The sequence below is a fragment of the Lagenorhynchus albirostris genome, chromosome 5, assembly GCF_949774975.1.
Source record: "Lagenorhynchus albirostris chromosome 5, mLagAlb1.1, whole genome shotgun sequence".
In the NCBI taxonomy this organism is placed as follows: domain Eukaryota; kingdom Metazoa; phylum Chordata; class Mammalia; order Artiodactyla; family Delphinidae; genus Lagenorhynchus; species Lagenorhynchus albirostris.
Genome location: NC_083099.1, coordinates 144,105,476 through 144,122,715, shown reverse-complemented (window position 1 = coordinate 144,122,715; position 17,240 = coordinate 144,105,476). Strand labels below are relative to the sequence as shown.

Below are 17,240 nucleotides of genomic sequence, written 5' to 3'. Positions count from 1 at the left end.
CCTTCAGGAAGGCGGCGTGGTGGAGCAGCGGGGGGTGTGGCGGGCGGGCCTGGGCGGGGCTGGGGCGGCCACACGTGGGAGCTGGTGCTGGAAGGTGGGCCAGGCAGAGGGGACTCGGTTCAGAGCTCGAGTCCTCACGTCTTTGTCCAGCACCAGCTGTGTGCTAGGCACCGTCCCGGGAGCTGGGGACACAGGCTATTCGTACTGACAGATAGACAAGTAATTACAGGTACACGTGGTGATTAAGATGGCGAAGCGCAGAAGCCAGTGGGATGTGGTTGAGGAAGGGGGGGTATCCCCAGGATGGCCAGGGAGCCCTTGCTGGGACGGGACGGATTTGCCTGCTGGCTGGTGGTAGAGAAGGCCTTGCCGGGGAGATGGAGGGAGATCCAGGTGGATCTGAATTTCAACAATGCCAGATAAACAGCGAACACTTTTCAGTATCTCTGTGCCCAAATAGTCTTCTATTTGGGAATGTGCTCTTTATCTGAAATTCGAATCTGAGTAGGCGCCCTGCATTTTACCTGCAGGCCTCAGAGAGTGGGGGTCATGAGGGCCCTGAGGCCTGCAGGGGGCACCAGTGCCCCCGAACCCCGCTAGATGAGGTGGCCTTCACTCTCCCGCGATTCCCAAATCCCGCAGGTCAGGCGGCTGTGTTCAACGTGACCTTCCAGCGGGCCAAGGGCTACCCCATCGACCTGTACTACCTGATGGACCTCTCATACTCCATGCTGGACGACCTCATCAACGTCAAGAAGCTGGGGGGTGACCTGCTCCGGGCCCTCAACGAGATCACCGAGTCCGGCCGCATCGGTGAGCTGTCCGCTCCCTCCTCCCCTGAGCCCCGGCCAGCCTGCTGCCTGCACACCCCCCAGGCCCCCACCCTGGGCACCTCTGTGCCCCCACGTCCTGAGGGCAGGGCACCAGGGCTCCAGACCTAGTGTCCCTGGTGCAACCCCCCAAGGGCCACCTTGCTTCCTCCCCGCCCCCCCCCCCGCTGCCCTCTGGCATGAGGTGGGGAAGCCGGGGCTCACAGCCCGCCCGACCCCTAGGCTTCGGGTCCTTTGTGGACAAGACGGTGCTCCCCTTCGTCAACACGCACCCCGAGAAGCTGCGGAACCCGTGCCCCAACAAGGAGAAGGAGTGCCAGGCCCCGTTCGCCTTTCGGCACGTGCTGAAACTCACCGACAACTCCAGTCAGTTCCGGACGGAGGTCGGGAAGCAGCTGATCTCGGGAAACTTGGACGCCCCCGAGGGTGGGCTGGACGCCATGATGCAAGTCGCCGCGTGCCCGGTGAGGCCCCTGCCTGCCCTGCTTTCTCCAGACCCGGGGGCCTCCGTCACGACACCCACAGATTCCACTATTAGCAGCTTGTGACCCTGTGCAAACCTTCTGAAGCCTAAATACAAGGAAATGGTCCTGTTAAGGAAGACCCTGAGCCACCTAACCCTGGCGGTTCCTGCAGTAGAATCACCCCTACTTCCAGCGCCCCTCGAGGAACAGAGGGCGTCCTGGCCAGGCCCCCCGACAGTCATGTGGCTTAAGTGTCGGGGCCGGCTGTCCCCTGCCCCCTGCTGACCCCTCACCACATGGTCCTGTCCCGCCGCTGTACTGTGATGTGTTGCAACACATCGACCCACGTTTAGCCGCGCAGCCCTGCCACCTTCACAGACTGGACCCCAGCCCTCCAGCCTCTCTGCTCCCTGGGAGCGCCATCCTGCGTCGCAGACACGCATTTTCATTTCTGTGTGATGTCACGGTTCACGATGTGCGTGTGCCCTGGCTCTGTCACCTCCTCATCACGGTGTCCGTGGGCTCCTCCCTCTGTGTTTGCAGTGAGATAAACATTTCTAAGTACTTTTTCTTCTTTGGGAGTGTCCCCTTAGGAAGTGGTCCCAGGTCCGAGCTGACTGGGCCACAGAGTATGCAAATGTAAACATGCATTCCTGTCCCTTCGGTGTCCCACGCATTCACCTGGGCATCTGGGAGCTTGTCGTCCCACAGACACTTGTCGGGCCCCCCTGGGCGCTGGGCCCTGTCTCTGGTCCTCCTGCCCCCAGAAAACCCAGGAGTGGGGGGCACACAGCCCTGAGGCGAGCACGGCAAGCTCTGCCTTGGCCCCCCCCCATCTGGGGAAGCTGAGGCAGGTCACCCTGCCCTCTCCTTGTCAGGAGGAGATCGGCTGGCGCAACGTCACCAGACTGCTGGTGTTTGCCACGGATGACGGCTTCCACTTTGCGGGAGACGGGAAGCTGGGCGCCATCCTCACTCCCAACGATGGCCGCTGCCACCTGGAGGACAACATGTATAAAAGCAGCAACGAATTCGTGAGTGTGGCGTTGTCTTGGGGGGCGGGGGGAGGTAGGCTCACTGCCAGCCCGGGGTCCAGAGGGGTGGGGAGGGGCCCTCGCTCTGGGGGAAGCACTCGAACGGCACCAGGAGGTCAGAATTCTCTGGTCCAGGGCTGCTGTGAGACGATGCTCGGCACCCTGGAGTCGTAAAGCCCAGGCACTGCAGAGGACTTTAGAGATGTGACCCTTGGGGTCCTCCACCTGCAGCCTGCAGACTCGAGGTGGGTGTTGGTGGCAGCTCTCAGGGGCCCACCGACTGGGACAGGACGGATGTGACATCTGAGGCTCCGGTGAGCCTCTGCCCGAAATCGCGCACGTCGTGAGGTTGTGAAAATGGGTGCCACTGTGCTGGGGGCAGCGTCTGAGATGCCGCCTCCCGGAGAAGGCAGAGGCGTCTCGCCAGCGCCCCACAGTGCGGACACCGCAAAACGCTGCTGCTCACCACTCCTCCGCTTTGGGTGTCTGGGAGCGGCTACTGGCCACTGGATTTCTTTTTTAGTGCATGGATCAGGAAGCACTTCTCAGCTTTTAATGTTTTCTTGAGTGTGTTTCAATACTGTCAGTTTCCCTCCTAATCCCATCATCTTACGCGTTTGCGAGCGTTTGCGAACATCATTGGGAACGGGCCCCATCACAGCAGGAGGCAGGCGGCGCCTCTGCGCCCTGGGCCGTCACTTCTGCCGACAGGAGCGGACAGGCAGCTTGGACGGCTTGCCCCCAGCCTTGGGAGCCATCTGACCGGGGGTGCCCTCTCCAGGACTACCCATCGGTGGGCCAGCTGGCGCACAAGCTGGCAGAAAGCAATATCCAGCCCATCTTCGCTGTGACCAAGAGAATGGTGGCAACGTACGAGGTAAGCGGGCTTGAGCAATCCGGCAGGAAGAGGCGTCGCAACTGGATGGTGACCAACTCCAGGGTGACCACGGCCTGAGTTCTGCTTCCAGCCTGGGTGCGTGGGCTGTGGCCACGCAGCGGCCCCGAGTTTCGGGGAGTGAGTGCTGCTGCTGAGGAGCTGAGGCCGCATGACACTGACAAGCCCCTGCACTTCAGTAACCGTGGTTTTGCCTCAACGAAACCCTTTGGGTCTGCACACCCCGTTTTTCACGTCAGGGAAAGTTCCTTGTTTTGTGTCCACATACGTTTGCAGGTCAGCACTGTTCACACAGTGTAAGGTGTACGCAGGAGGGCTCTGGAACCCCCAGCGCACGGCTCAGTGTCGCGAGGAAAACACCCCCATAACCAGCAGGCGCCCGGGCCCCCCAGCAGCTGTGACAGCACTTCCTTCCCGGCTCAGGAGACCTGGGTCTGTCCCGACTTTTCTGAATTGCTGTTCTTACTAAATTTTTCTGTGGCGTGGAATTCTCGTGGGGAAGTTTCTTTGTCGTAGAGCGTTTCTCATCCCTCCTCCTTCTCCCAGTCACTGTGGGGCTGTTTTAGTTGCTGTGCTCTCATCTGCCGGGCTCAGCGTGGCGGCCTCTGGCTGCGATGGGCTGGGAGCGCCTCCCGGCCCCTGTCCTTCCCTAAGTCCTGGTCCCCTTCCTGCTGAGGCCTGCGGCCTGCTGTGCCTGTGTGGGGCGTTTGCCAGTGGGGCCAGCCGCGCCTGCCATCAGCGTTCCCAGGGGATGCCGAGGGAGGAGGGGCGGGTGTCCGGAAGACCCCCCGGGGGCTGGCAGTGGATGTTGGCCAAGCCACAAGGACAGCAAGGCTGGTGGCCGGGTGCCGCTGAGAGGCCACCCACCCACATGAGCTGCCCGAGCGCTGGCAAGTCAGGGCCTTGCAGCTGCCGTGTCCCTGACCGTGTTATGGGACGTGACAGTCTCCTCCTCGCCAGGTGGTAGCAGGTCCCAGTGATTTGCTATTAGGGGCAGGGATCGTGTCCCAGAAGGGAGTGTGGTGATGGGGTAGAAGCTGGAGACGGGAGACTCGGACCCCAGGCCCTGCTCCCCAACAGCAAAGACAAGGCCCTGGGCAGGTCACAGGCCTTTCTGAGCCTTAGCTTCCTGACCCCACTCCCGGGGCTCCTAGCGAGGGGGGGTCAAGGAGGCCCGAGTCTGTATGGGCAGCTCACGCTGGACCCTCGTCAGTATGTGTTTCTGCACCGAATGGAGAGCAGGTGGCCGGGGGGGTCCCGAGGCTGAGGAGGAGAGGAGAGGGTGGCGGAGGCCGGAGGTGGGGTGGCCAGGCTGCGTGTCCTTGTGAGCTTTGTGGAGGAGCCTGGACTCCATTCTGGGGCGTCACAGCAGGGCTTCGTGGCAGGGACATGACCCACCCTTGGTTCTGCAAGACAAAGTGATGGTGCAATTTCCCGTGAAAGATGGGCTAAGCTAAGGGTGGCAGGGGACACAGATGTTCCCTGGAGGCTGCCCCAGGCTTGTCTGCATGAACTCGGGCTCCGGCCTGCCCACCCCAGAGGTGCCACTGGACCAGCCGGCCCCGCCTGCCAGGCCCAATTGCCACAATGTTGTTTAACGCACAGCCATCGTGAAAGTTAGATTAGGTCAGCTCACACGCTCAGAACACATCGCTTCCTGGTTTTGTGCCACATTTCACGATGACCTGTGCCCTTGGGTTGTTTGTGCCTATCGCATCTGCGTGATGGGGTGGCATCTTTTTTTTTTAAATAGACTTATTTATTTATTTATTTTATTTGGCTGTGTCAGATCGTGAGGCACGTGGGATCTTTCGTTGCAGCGTGGGCTCTCTAGTTGTGGCGCACGGGCTTAGTTGCCCCTTGGCGTGTGGGATCTTAGTTCCCCGACCAGGGAGTGAACCCATGTGCCTTGCATTGGAAGGCGGATTCTTAACCACTAGACCGCCAGGGAAGTCCCTGGGGTGGCATCTCACCATGGCGAGGCACACCTTCCCGGCTCTGCCTTCAGTGCTGGGAAATCAACAAGGGTGGAGTATTTCTACTGAGAAAATCGGCAAACGCTGCAATTCAGGGTGCGCTTCCTGAGAGCCAGTGGTTAAACGTTTGCCTGCACAACACTGGACCACGTGCTGTGTTACCTAAATACAGTAAGAAATCGGGGGCAGGGTTGTCTGAGCCAGCTCGCAAGCAGGAAGGAAGCCCTCTGGGGTGTTATTACAAAACTGGGTGGATGCTGAGGTGTCCTGGTACCAGGGTTCTGGCCACGCCCTCCTGTCTTCTTCCCTGACAGAAGCTCACAGAGATCATCCCCAAGTCTGCAGTCGGGGAGCTGTCAGACGACTCCAGCAACGTAGTCCAGCTTATTAAGAACGCCTACAACGTAAGTGCCCCCCGGGTAGTCAGCCAAGACGCCGCCCCGCTGCAGGCCAGCAGGAGGAAGGTCTGGGGAGGAGAGCCCCTGCGTTCTGTGGGCCATCCTCGGGCACTTCCCCAGGGCAGCTGTCCTCCTCGTCGATGGTGTGGTAGGTGCCACCCCAGGCCCTCCGTGCCTCCCCTGGGACACAGGCATCAGGCCCTCTTCCAGCCAAAGGGTCTGCTGGCCTTGCGAGCACAGCTCGCTGGGAGCACCCAGTAAGCACTGATGACACTGCATTGAGTCAGAGCCCCACTGAGGCAGCTCCGTTTGCTGCTCGTACCCTCCTGGAGCCCTAGCCACCCCCACCCCGAGCAGGCCCTCCCAAACTCCAGATGCTGCCCATGGGGGGGGCTCTGTCTTTGCACCGACGATGCCACCTTCAGTGAGTGGCTCATTCACCTCTCTGTCTCTCTCTATCTCTGTTTCTCTGTCTCTCTTCCTGTCTGACGGTCTGTCTCGCTCTCTCTCATTCACTTAGACAGTTTTTCCAGCTCCCACCCTATGCCACGCACTGGGGTTTCAGTGGTGGGTGGACGGTCAAGCTCCCGTTCTTGCAGGGCTGTGACGTGTCTCCACGTCTGTCCCTTCCACTGGCCTGTCTCGGGGGGCGTGGCATGGGTAACCCTGCCACCAGCGGCATGGGGTGCAGGACCCGGCACCCGTGGAGCTCTCAGTGGACACACGGGTGGAGGGAGGGGGATGAGAGGCGTGCCGGCCATCGGCTGGGAAGGGGCGGGAAGGGCCGGGGACAGCGGGATGAGCCTGAGCACGGTGCTCTTTGCCCACAGAAACTGTCCTCCAGAGTCTTTCTGGATCACAACACCCTCCCTGACACCCTGAAAGTCACCTACGACTCCTTCTGCAGTAACGGGGTATCGAAGGTGGACCAGCCCAGAGGGGACTGCGACGGCGTCCAGATCAACGTGCCGGTGAGGCTCCCTCCCGGCCTCTGGAAGGGGCTCCCCCAGGGACAGCGAGGGAGGGTGCACCCCGGCACACGGCTTCACAGGGACCAGCAAGAGGCGGGGTCCAGTCCACCGCGGGTGCAGTTCCTTCCCTTGAAAATCCACACACACTGTTCGCGGCCCGGTGTACACCGGCCGCCGCGAGGACGGCAGCGCCCCCTGGGGGCAGATGCCGGGTACAGCGCCACCCGCCTAAGAAGGGCGTTCCTTCTACACGGGGCATCTGTTTTGCTTTGATTTTCGTGTTTTTGTTTTTTGACAAACACATTAAAGCAGGGGCCACACAAATGATTATAAACAGGCACTGAGTTATGTCCCTGATATTTTTAATTTGTCGTGATCAGAACAATTAAACTTTTCCTTTCTCCAACTATGAATTAATATTCAGCAAAATACTTGCTTTTATTTCTAAACGACATCGGAATTCTTTCAGCTATGTGACTTACTAAATGTGTGGGACTTTTTAGTGAAATGTGTCCCCCTCATACGGGGTGATCCAGACAGGAATTTATTCAATCTTGTGACTGATTGCTTACTTCCCTGACGTTTCTGCTCTGTCTTCACGTACGGGTTGGAGATTCACTCACGTTGATTTGCAGTGAGGCTTGCCGTGGCCGAGCTGGTGCCCCCTGAAGCTCAGTGCTGGCTGAGCAGCAGTGCTGTGTGAGTGGCGGGGACTTTGCCCTGCCCGCTCGGTTCCCCTTGGGCTTTCGGGGTCAGAATACAACCCCACATGCAGAACCTAGGACTTCCTGTGCGATTTTGGCATCTTAGCCTCCAGGCTTCAGGACAAAATACATGGAGAAAATATACATCATTTACAGAGTCATTCTAAAATTCTTTTAAAGGGATGTGAGATTAAAAGTATTCTAGGGCTTCCCTGGTGGCACAGTGGTTGAGAGTCCGCCTGCCGATGCAGGGGACACGGGTTCGTGCCCCGGTCCGGGAAGATCCCACATGCCGCAGAGCAGCTGGGCCCGTGAGCCATGGCCGCTGGACCTGGGTGTCCGGAGCCTGTGCTCCGCAACGGGAGAGGCCACAACAGTGAGAGGGCCGTGTAGCGCAGAAAAAAAAAGTATTCTAAAGACATCCCTGCTCAAGTCCAGGCCACCAGAGGATGGGGGGGGGAGCTGCAGGAGGGCTGGGGGGCATGTTCCAGCATCTCTGACTCTGAGTTTCCAACTCGCATCCTCTCTTCCGTCATCTCCCCTCCCAAGTCCTGGAACCACCTGGAGTGCCCATGTCCTTCCCTCCCCCCACCGACATGCACTCCCCTGGGGGCCCAGCAGAGGCGGTCCCCTCCATGCTTGGGAGCCCAGGACGCTGACCCTCACCCTGCTAGGCCGTGCCCTTGTCCACGCTGCCCAGGGAGGAGGTGGGAGCAGGGTTGTGTGCCCGGGGTCCAATGTTCACCTGAGCCCTGCTTTCCCACTACAGATCACCTTCCAGGTGAAGGTCACAGCCACAGAGTGCATCCAGGAGCAGTCATTCATCATCCGGGCGCTGGGCTTCACGGACACGGTGACTGTGCGGGTCCTCCCCCAGTGCAAGTGCCGGTGCCGGGACGCGAGCCGGGACCACAGCCTCTGCGGCGGCAGGGGCTCCTTGGAGTGCGGAGTCTGCAGGTGCGGCCGCGGCCCCGCCTCCCGCGCAGGCGCGCCGCGGCAGAGCCCGCGCGGGAGGGCCCTGACCCCACATCTCCCATGCAGGTGCGACGCCGGCTATATAGGGAAGAACTGCGAGTGCCAGACGCAGGGCCGGAGCAGCCAGGAGCTGGAGGGAAGCTGCCGGAAGGACAACGGCTCCATCATCTGCTCGGGGCTGGGGGACTGCATCTGCGGGCAGTGCGTGTGCCACACGAGCGATGTGCCCAACAAGAAGATCTACGGCCAGTTCTGCGAGTGTGACAACGTCAACTGCGAGCGCTACGACGGCCAAGTCTGCGGGGGCGAGAGTGAGCGCGGGGGACAGACCACCCGGCGGAGCCTCAGCCGCCCCGGGGGCGGTTGCGGGGGCGGCTCGGGCTGGGGCTCGGGCTGGGGCTGAGTCTGCGGGGGCCCCTGCCTTCCAGGGCGAGGGCTCTGCTTCTGCGGCACCTGCAGGTGCCACAACGGCCACGAGGGCTCGGCGTGCCAGTGCCTCAAGTCTGCGAAGGGCTGCCTCAACCCGGCTGGCGTCGAGTGCAGCGGCCGCGGCCGGTGCCGCTGCAACGTGTGCCAGTGCGACCCCGGCTACCAGCCGCCGCTGTGCCTCGAGTGCCCGGGCTGCCCCGCGCCCTGCGCCCGCTACGCGTGAGTACCCCGCTGCCCGCCCGCCTCGCGCCTCCGCGGCCCGGGAGAACCGCCGTCCGGCCGGACCCGGGGCGGGGGCGCGGAGGACGGCCCCGCGCCCCCGCCTCTCCTGCCCGCGGTCACGCCGCGCCTCGCCCGCAGCAACTGCGCCGAGTGTCTGAAGTTCGACCAGGGCCCCTTCGCCAAGAACTGCAGCGCAGCGTGCGGGGAGACGAAGCTGCTGCCCAGGCCACTGCCCGGCCGCACGTGCAAGGAGCGCGACTCCGAGGGCTGCTGGATGACCTACACCCTGTTGCAGCGCGAGGGGCGGGACAGATACGACGTGCACGTGAACGACATGCGCGGTGAGCCCGGGTGGGTGGGGTCAGGACCGGGTCCCCGCACCGCTCAGCCCGCCCGCCGTGCGCCCTGCTCCGGGGCGGCCGGCTGTCCCGCAGGGGCGCTTCCCGGAGCGCTGGCGCTGAGCGCGGCCTGGAGCGCAAGCCCCGAGAGCCGGCCCAGGGGACCATTGGGACCGCCGGACCCACATCCGGCCCTGGCCCTGGAGGGGCCCGCGGAGCCGGAGCCGGCTTCCCCAGGGGCCGCCGCCCGGCTCGCCAGGGTCCCAGAGGCTGACTCTGTCTTCATAGGTTCCCGGGACACGGGGTGGGGACACATGAACCGGTTCCCAGGGGTAAAGACGCCGGCGGGGCGTGTCTCAGAGGTCAGAAGGTCTCTCTGAAGCGGACGCTTGCAGCTGAGACCAGGGGATGAGAGGGTCAGAGGTGCTGGGCTGGGCTCTTACTGGGCCCCTGTGAGGCCGGGGGCGGGGGCGGGGTGGGAGGGGGTGGGCTTATGTCTCTTCCCAGACACACCGGAGGGCCAGCCGGCTTTCAGAGGAGTGCTCTCACAGGCCGGGTGCAGACCTGGGAAGGGCCACTGCCCAGTCCGGGCACTGAGCAGGGCGGGGTTGGGGACCTGGGGCGGCGTGGACAGAGCTTGCCCTTGGATGGAACTCTGGGCGGGATCAGGAGGGAGGGCAACAAGTAGGGACGGAGGGTAGGTCAGTGTTGAGGAGGTAGTTTGAGTGGACAATGGCAAAGCGTGTGTGGGACGCGGGGACTTAGAGTAACACACCCACGAGGGGATGGGCTTGAGGGTTACAGCAGCAGCACGGGGAGCCGTGTGGACACACCAGCTCTTGGTACCCCCGCCCCTTTACTGCTCAGAGAGGCTGCGGGGGTGGGGCACAGGCCGCGAGGCCGGCCTCTGGGGTGAGCGCAGCAGACGTGGGACAGCAGCCCACCCCGGGGACCTTACAGGACTGAGGCCTGCTCCCAGCTCCCCTCCCCACGACAGGACCCCCAGGAAGGCAGATAGAGCCCAAGCCCTTTGTCTGTTACCAGGGCGGCAGAGCCCAGCCTGCTGGTGCAGACAGCTGTCCCCGGGTGTTTTAACAGGCACGTGTGGGGTCAGGTCTGGCTTTGTGCGCGCTGGCTAAGTTGTTCCACTTCTGTGAGGGAGGGAGGTTCCCTGGAGAGGCCAGGATGGTGCGGGGGGAGTGCCAGCGAACCCCAGTGCCCACGAGCCGGGCAGACGGGCTCACGCTGAACATCGTGCCTTGATCGGGCGCCGCGCAGGCGTGCTGCAGTCCAGAGCCTCCCCTCCCCCAAGCTCAGGGGGAGGCTGGGTGCAGCCCCTCAGGCACTGGGACCCCACCCCCCTCATTCCCAAGGCTGCTGCCATTGGTTCCCCTGGGAATGCCTTTACGAGGAGAGTGCCCACCCCTAAACTGTGATCCAACGTGGGTTAGGCTAGGTTCCAGTGGTTGGGTCATTGGCTGTCCAGGTGGGAGGCCAGGGTCTGGCCCTGGTTACTTACTGGCCACCTCGGCCCCCTTTCCTTCTCCATGAACGAAGGGCCTCTCAATTTCATTTGGAACCACACGGCCTGGCCTTGTGCCCAGCTCTGCACCCTCCCTGGCTCGGGGCCGGGGCCGGGGCCGGGGCCGGGGCCGGTTTGCTCACTGCCTGTCACTGAGAGCCAGCAGCGGAGCGCCGACACCGTGCAGGGACGGGCGGGCCTGACGCCCCCGCGTGTGTGCCTCTTTGCCTAGAGTGCGTGAAGGGCCCCAACGTCGCCGCCATCGTGGGGGGCACCGTGGCAGGCGTCGTGCTCGTCGGCCTCCTCCTGCTGGGCATCTGGAAGGTCCTGACCCACCTGAGTGACCTCAGGGAGTACAAGCGCTTCGAGAAGGAGAAGCTAAAGTCCCAGTGGAATAACGTGAGTGGCCCCGGGGCCCCGCAAAGGCGCGCCTCCCACCTGTGCGCCGAGGGCACGCCCACGGGAGCGCGAGCCCGCCTCACCCCACCCTCGCAGCTCATCCCCGGAGCCCAGCGCCTTCCTCCCTGCGCTGACAAGTCTCGCTTGCTTTTCTCACCAGGACAACCCCCTTTTCAAGAGCGCCACCACGACAGTCATGAACCCTAAGTTTGCTGAGAGTTAGGACTGCTTGGTGAAGACGGGGCCTCCTGCGCCGCCCAGGAGGAGCGCCCCACGCCACATCCCCTCCCGCAGGCCGCCCGTGACCCCGTCGCCCGGTGGACTCAGCTGGCGACACTTGACGACTTCACCACTCATGGAAAGTCCACCGTTTTTCCTGCCCCCAGAATGACAGACGTGGTCAGATAATTCTAGGGACGCATCAGAAGGGCCAGCCTCCCCCTTCTGACATGAGTGACTCTTGATAGCAACTTGAAGAAGGAATTGCTCGCGTCCCATAAGGTTAGACATGTGTTGTCCTTTGTAAAAATTAGCACAGCATTTTGATGAAAGGTGGTACAGATTTATTTATATGTGAACTTCTCAGAGTGTAAAATTATATCCCGTTGATCATGCTGCCCCCAATCACCTGTACAGAAAAAATTAATAACCCTTCCGCAGGGACTTCCCTGGGAGCCGCGCTCTGTGCCCCACCTCCACTGCTCTTCACACACTCCGAGGGTCCGTGTAGACTTTGGGCCGTGACTCAGGGTTCTCTTTTCCTCCTTCCTCACCTGTTGGCCGTGCAAGCCCCTCTCTGTCCCTGTCCCGGCCCCACCTCCTAGGCAGCTTTCAGAAGACAGGGGACGGCCCCAGCAAAGGGGTCCCCCTGCAGAGCTTGAACGGGGCCGAGGCAAGATGGGAAAGTGGGCGTCTGTCACGCTCTCGGCTGTCTACACCCGCTCTTGGGTGATGAGTGGAAGAGAGTTTAAATAAGTGTGTTTCTCACGGGCTGTTTCCTGGGGTGACCTGGAGGTCAAGGTGATCAGGTGTGATGGTAGTAGGTGGCAGGTCCCAGCGTGATCACCTAGCCGTGTGCGTGTCTGCCAACCTCTGCAGGCTCCGTGCGGGTCAGGGTCCGGGTGTGGCCCGTGAGGGTCCATCAGGGTGGGGCGGTCCTGGGTCCCCAAGGAAAGGGCTCTCTTCCGGTGTGTTAACATCCTCTGCAGCCCTGCCGATGCTGCTCTTTCCTCACGTTACACAGACCTGAGAGGCGCAGACAGATGTGAGCACGGGGTGCATATCTGTAAATATTCATTCACGTGCATAGACATAGTTTCAGATGCTATTTCCCCTTATTTTTTTCCGTAAAATGTATAACTTTTTATTAAAACCCCAGCATAACTCTTTATTAAAAACACATCAGTTCAGGGCCTTCCCTGGCGGCTCAGTGGTTAAGAGCCTGCACTTGCACTTCCAGAGCACTGCCTATGCCCGTCTCTGTGCAGAGAACAGTGCGCAGAAGCAGAGATCCTCGCTGCCCTCCTGGAGGTACACAGAGGGTAGCCTCACAGCCAGTGTAAAATGGTAAACGACGCCCACTGAGACGGAAAAGCACGTGGTCCAGGACTGAGAGCGAGGTTTAAAAAAATAAAAGTGACCATCTCCCCCTCTACACTCCCGCAGCTGAGAACTTTCACTGCTGCTTGGTCCCCTGCAGGGGGGAAGCTCTGCCTTCCCTGCTCGAGCCCACTCACTGCTGCTTGGATGCCAGCACCCTGTCCTGTCTCGTCCTGTGTCGCCTCATCCCACCTAAGGCCTCTTACGCCTCTCCATCCACACACCAAGTGAGGAGCGTGGCTAAGGCCCACGGGCGCTCCCGCCTGTTGCCCATCACTCTAGCACCCCTGGCATCCGTCCTTCCTGCCTGTCCATAAACAAGCGGGTTTAAAACAGAATAACCAACGGTTAACCTTCTACCACCTTAGTGGTGCTGCATCCTTCCACACCTAGGCGAAGAATCAGGCTCTATTTTTCCAAAACGTTAAAACCCGATTGAACAAAATGGAATCACTTGCAGACAACGTTGGGCTGCAGGTCATCCAGTCTCCCCACCTGGTAAATGTGGATGGCTGTGCACGTTCCTAGCCTTGACCCTTCCCTCCATGACCCCCGGAAGGCGAGCCCCTCCTCACACGTGGTCTGCAAGCCGCAGGTCCCCACTCCGGTCCCAAGCCCTTGCAGACGCGCCCCCCCCCCCGCCATGTCGCACAGGCACGTCCAATGGAGTCTCGTACTCTCCCCCAAACGGCTCCTTCCTCTGGGGTCCCCTGTGTGCAGTCCCCGTGCCCTTCCTGTGCATCCGCGTCCACAGACACTTAATGACCATATTTCCTCTGTTACAACTGGGGTGCAATTCCCTCCTGATGCCCCTTGGTCCCCAAAACTCCAGCTAGACGAGTGCCCTTTTCCTCCGGCAGCACAAGCCCGTGGACCAGAGAAAACGTCCTGAGCCGTACCCTCCAGCTTCGGCGATGTCCTCATTCACCTTCTGGTATTTTTTTTTTTTTTTTTTTGCGGTACGCGGGCCTCTCACTGTTGTGGCCTCCCCCGTCGCGGAGCACAGCCTCCGGACGCACAGGCTCAGTGGTCATGGCTCACGGGCCCAGCCGCTCCGCGGCATGTGGGATCTTCCCGGACCAGGGCACGAACCCGCGTCCCCTGCATCGGCAGGCGGACTCTCAACCACTGCGCCACCAGGGAGGCCCTGGAATATCCCATTTTTTGTGGGTGGGGAGGGGCACGCCTGTGGCTTGCAGGATCTTAGTTCCCCAACCAGGGAACTTCCACTCCGTGGAAGCGCGGAGTCCTAACCACTGGACCGCCAGGGAATTCCCAAGGGATGTCATGGTTTTAACCCTCAAAGTCCCTTAGCCCGGGAAACCCTGAAGTCTGGGCAAATCTGGACAGTGGGCCATCTCTGGTACGTATGTTTTTCCCACACAAACAAGCAATTAACTCAGTTCTCTGAGGACACTGGCCAGACTCCCACAGATTTAACTCCATTCTGACACCGTCTGCCTGGAGATCTCACAGATTAAGGGCTCATTCCCACAAGACCACCCCCCATCCCTTGACCATCCCAGATTGTCATTTGTGCTTCTGACGGACCAGCTATAGATCAGAGATTCGGTTCATTTGCAAGAGGGGTTCGCAGAACTGGAAAACAGTTTACTCACTAGATTACCAGTTTAGTTTTGTAATAAATGAAGAGCTAGATGAAGAGGTGCACAGGGCAGGGGATGGGGAAGGGGCACAGGGCCCCCAAGCCCTCTGAGCCCACTCTCCCCCCCCCCCCGAAGCTCCCTGAACACGGTGCTTCTGGGGTTCTATGGAAGTTCCATTATACAGGCGTAGGCATGGTTGAACAAAGCACTCCAGCCCCTCTCCCCTCCCTGAAGGCAGGGGACGCAGAGGAGACTGAAAGTTCCCCAGGCAACCAGATCTCATCCACAGCTGCTTTCCAAAGGTCACCACACGAACAAACTCAGATATGCTTGAAAGGGGACTGTTACGAATAACAAAGACACTCTTGTATCACTGATTACTTGGGAAATTCCAAGGGTTTTAGGAGCTCTGTGCCTTGAACAGATGAAGATGAAATATATATTTCTTATTAATCACAGTATCACACCACCCGCTGGGCCCCCAGCAGACCTGCGAATGGGCACATCTGGAGGGCATCTGGCTTTGAGTCCGCTACTTTCATTTTAAATTCTAACTGCTGAGGGCCTTTTACTGTACGGGACCTGGGGCTCTCCACCTGGGCAGTTGAGGAGCTAGAATAGTGGGTGCCTTATTGCCCTTGCAGAGCAGCACTTCCCAGCTCAGGGTCTCAGCAGCCTGTGCCTGGGGAGCTTTCAACGACACCTCGCCCACCAAGTTCTGACTGCCTTGCTGGTGTGTGCGTGCGTGTGTCTGTCTGTCTGTCTGTCTGAGAGCACTGGCATTGCCACTTTTAAATGGACTTCAGATGATGGCAGCTGAGGTCGAGACCCCGCTGGCCCAGAACCACGCTTCTGAAGGGCTGGTTCAGACAGCAGGCTCAGCTTCACCAGGCTGGGCCTGGCCCCCGACCTGCTGAATGAGAGGCTCTGGGACTTGAGTTCCACAGTTGAGTTTGCCAAGTCCTGCAGGTGATTCTGTTACACTCTATAGTTTGTGTATAGTTATGTGAAGCAAGCAAATGGAGGCCTAATCCTGGACGTAAGGGTGCCTCTGTGCATGGGGGCTGCAGGTGCTGTGGGTGCAGGGGGTGGTGCCCCCTCAGGAGAAGGCTCAGAGGGCGCTCCCCTCCTGCCCCCCACCCCCCCCACCCATCCACCCTGCCTCTCACTGGCTGCATGACCTTGAAAGAATTAAGTTTTCTGTCTTGTCAAAGTGCAGGTGAAGGGGTCACAAGAGCCCCCTTCCCCGTCCCTGAGAGGAAGTGCGTTGAGGGTCATGACTGCCCGTGTGGGAGGGGGCAGGTGGCAGAGTTTTCTGTGTCTCAGTCCAGGGCAAATCCCTGGGCTCCAAGAGGTCCAGCCTGGCAGGGACCAGGGAGCCCTTCCCAATTGCAGCCCCCCTTGGAGCCATCCTCATACCCTGGGTGCACGCACGGTGCATGCATCTCTTAACCCAACCACAGAAAATGGGCTCTGGCCTGTCGGCACAGTCCTCTGCTTCTGTCCATCCCTCCCGCTGCCCCAGAGCCCCGCTGCCCTTCCCCGGCCTGAGAGCACCCACAGACCTTTCCAGATCCCTCCGAGGCACCTCCAAACTCTGAGGCCCTCAAGTGCACCCTTTGTCCTCAGCTGAGCTGCAAATGAGCTCTCCGAAGTGTTAATGATCACGGTGGTTAAAATGTGACCGGCCCAGGTAGACGCTTCGATCTGTTTACACAGCCTTTCTGGAAGTAATTCTTTAACTTACTAAAGAATGTACTAACAATGATGAAAAAATCAGATGGCACACTCAACCACCAAATAAAAACAACTCAGGTGAAAGGCCCAAATTGTGTGATTCCCATATGCACGGTCCAGGGGCGGGGGCCCTGGAATTCCAGAACCAGCTGGGCTCAGGCCTCAGCCCACCGTGGCCGTCTACCCCCGGACAGCCCTGTCCATGGTGCTGCCGTTGGGCACTCCTCCTAAGTTAACACCACGAACTGTATCAAATCTCATCCCTTAACCACTGTTCTGGAAAGACCATACATTCTTTTTTAATTCCAGATTGCAAACAGAATACTCATATGTTTCTCTGGAAAGTCACTGTATTTCGTATTTCTCATCCTGTGTTGTTTTGGGTCTTTCCTATCAGCTTGAAGCTCTTTGATAATCGAATGTGTCAAGTTAAATAATGCTGTCCCGTCCGCCCCCTTTTCAAACAGGGACTTGGGCTCTAGTTACTGAGTTGTGTTTTTTTGTTTTTGTTTTTGTGTGTGTGTGTGTGTGTTTTTGCGGTACGCGGGCCTCTCACCATTGTGGCCTCTCCCGTTGCGGAGCACAGGCTCCGGACGCGCAGGCTCAGCGGCCATGGCTCACGGGCCCAGCAGCTCCGCGGCACGTGGGATCTTCCCAGACCGGGGCACGAACCCGCGTCCCCTGCATCGGCAGGCGGACTCTCAACCGCTGCGCCGCCAGGGAAGCCCCTGAGTATTTTTTGAACTTCCTCATTGTCGAATTGTCCCACAGCTCAGTTGTATTTTAAAATGCCATTGCTGATGGCACTCTTTGAGATGCAGTAGCGTTCACTGTGTCTTGGTTAATGTTTACAAATGTCCAATGTCCTTCAAATGCCAGTACATGGTTGTTGTGTGGTTGTTACGATGAAACAATGTTGCTTTCTGGGGCCATAGTTCCAAGCCCAGGTATGTTTGTTTTTAATTCCCAAACTTTCTTTTTTAAGAAAACTTTTTTTAATTGGCGTCTAGTTGATTTACAGTGTTGTACCAATCTCTGCTGTACAGACAAGTGACTCAGTTATACACATACAGACATTCTTTTTTTATATTATTTTTCATTATGGTTTACCACAGGATATTCAATATAGTTCCCTGTGCT

At 59.7% G+C, this 17,240-nt stretch overlaps 1 protein-coding gene across 4 annotated transcripts in view; it reads left to right on the top strand.

The window, feature by feature from the left end:
- The window catches only part of ITGB2 (integrin subunit beta 2), a 39,981-nt gene extending 28,200 nt beyond the window's left edge, over positions 1 to 11,781 (top strand). For all 4 annotated transcript variants that reach the window (XM_060151084.1, XM_060151083.1, XM_060151081.1 and 1 more), the window contains 12 exons: positions 643 to 813; positions 1,053 to 1,294; positions 2,173 to 2,328; positions 3,110 to 3,205; positions 5,514 to 5,603; positions 6,428 to 6,568; positions 8,042 to 8,229; positions 8,314 to 8,558; positions 8,676 to 8,895; positions 9,037 to 9,239; positions 10,991 to 11,157; positions 11,318 to 11,781. In XM_060151084.1, coding sequence (XP_060007067.1) covers positions 643 to 813; positions 1,053 to 1,294; positions 2,173 to 2,328; positions 3,110 to 3,205; positions 5,514 to 5,603; positions 6,428 to 6,568; positions 8,042 to 8,229; positions 8,314 to 8,558; positions 8,676 to 8,895; positions 9,037 to 9,239; positions 10,991 to 11,157; positions 11,318 to 11,380 — 1,982 coding nt within the window. In that variant the 3' untranslated portion in view covers positions 11,381 to 11,781. The remainder of the gene's footprint in view (positions 1 to 642; positions 814 to 1,052; positions 1,295 to 2,172; positions 2,329 to 3,109; positions 3,206 to 5,513; positions 5,604 to 6,427; positions 6,569 to 8,041; positions 8,230 to 8,313; positions 8,559 to 8,675; positions 8,896 to 9,036; positions 9,240 to 10,990; positions 11,158 to 11,317) is intronic.
- The last annotated feature ends 5,459 nt before the right edge of the window (positions 11,782 to 17,240 follow it).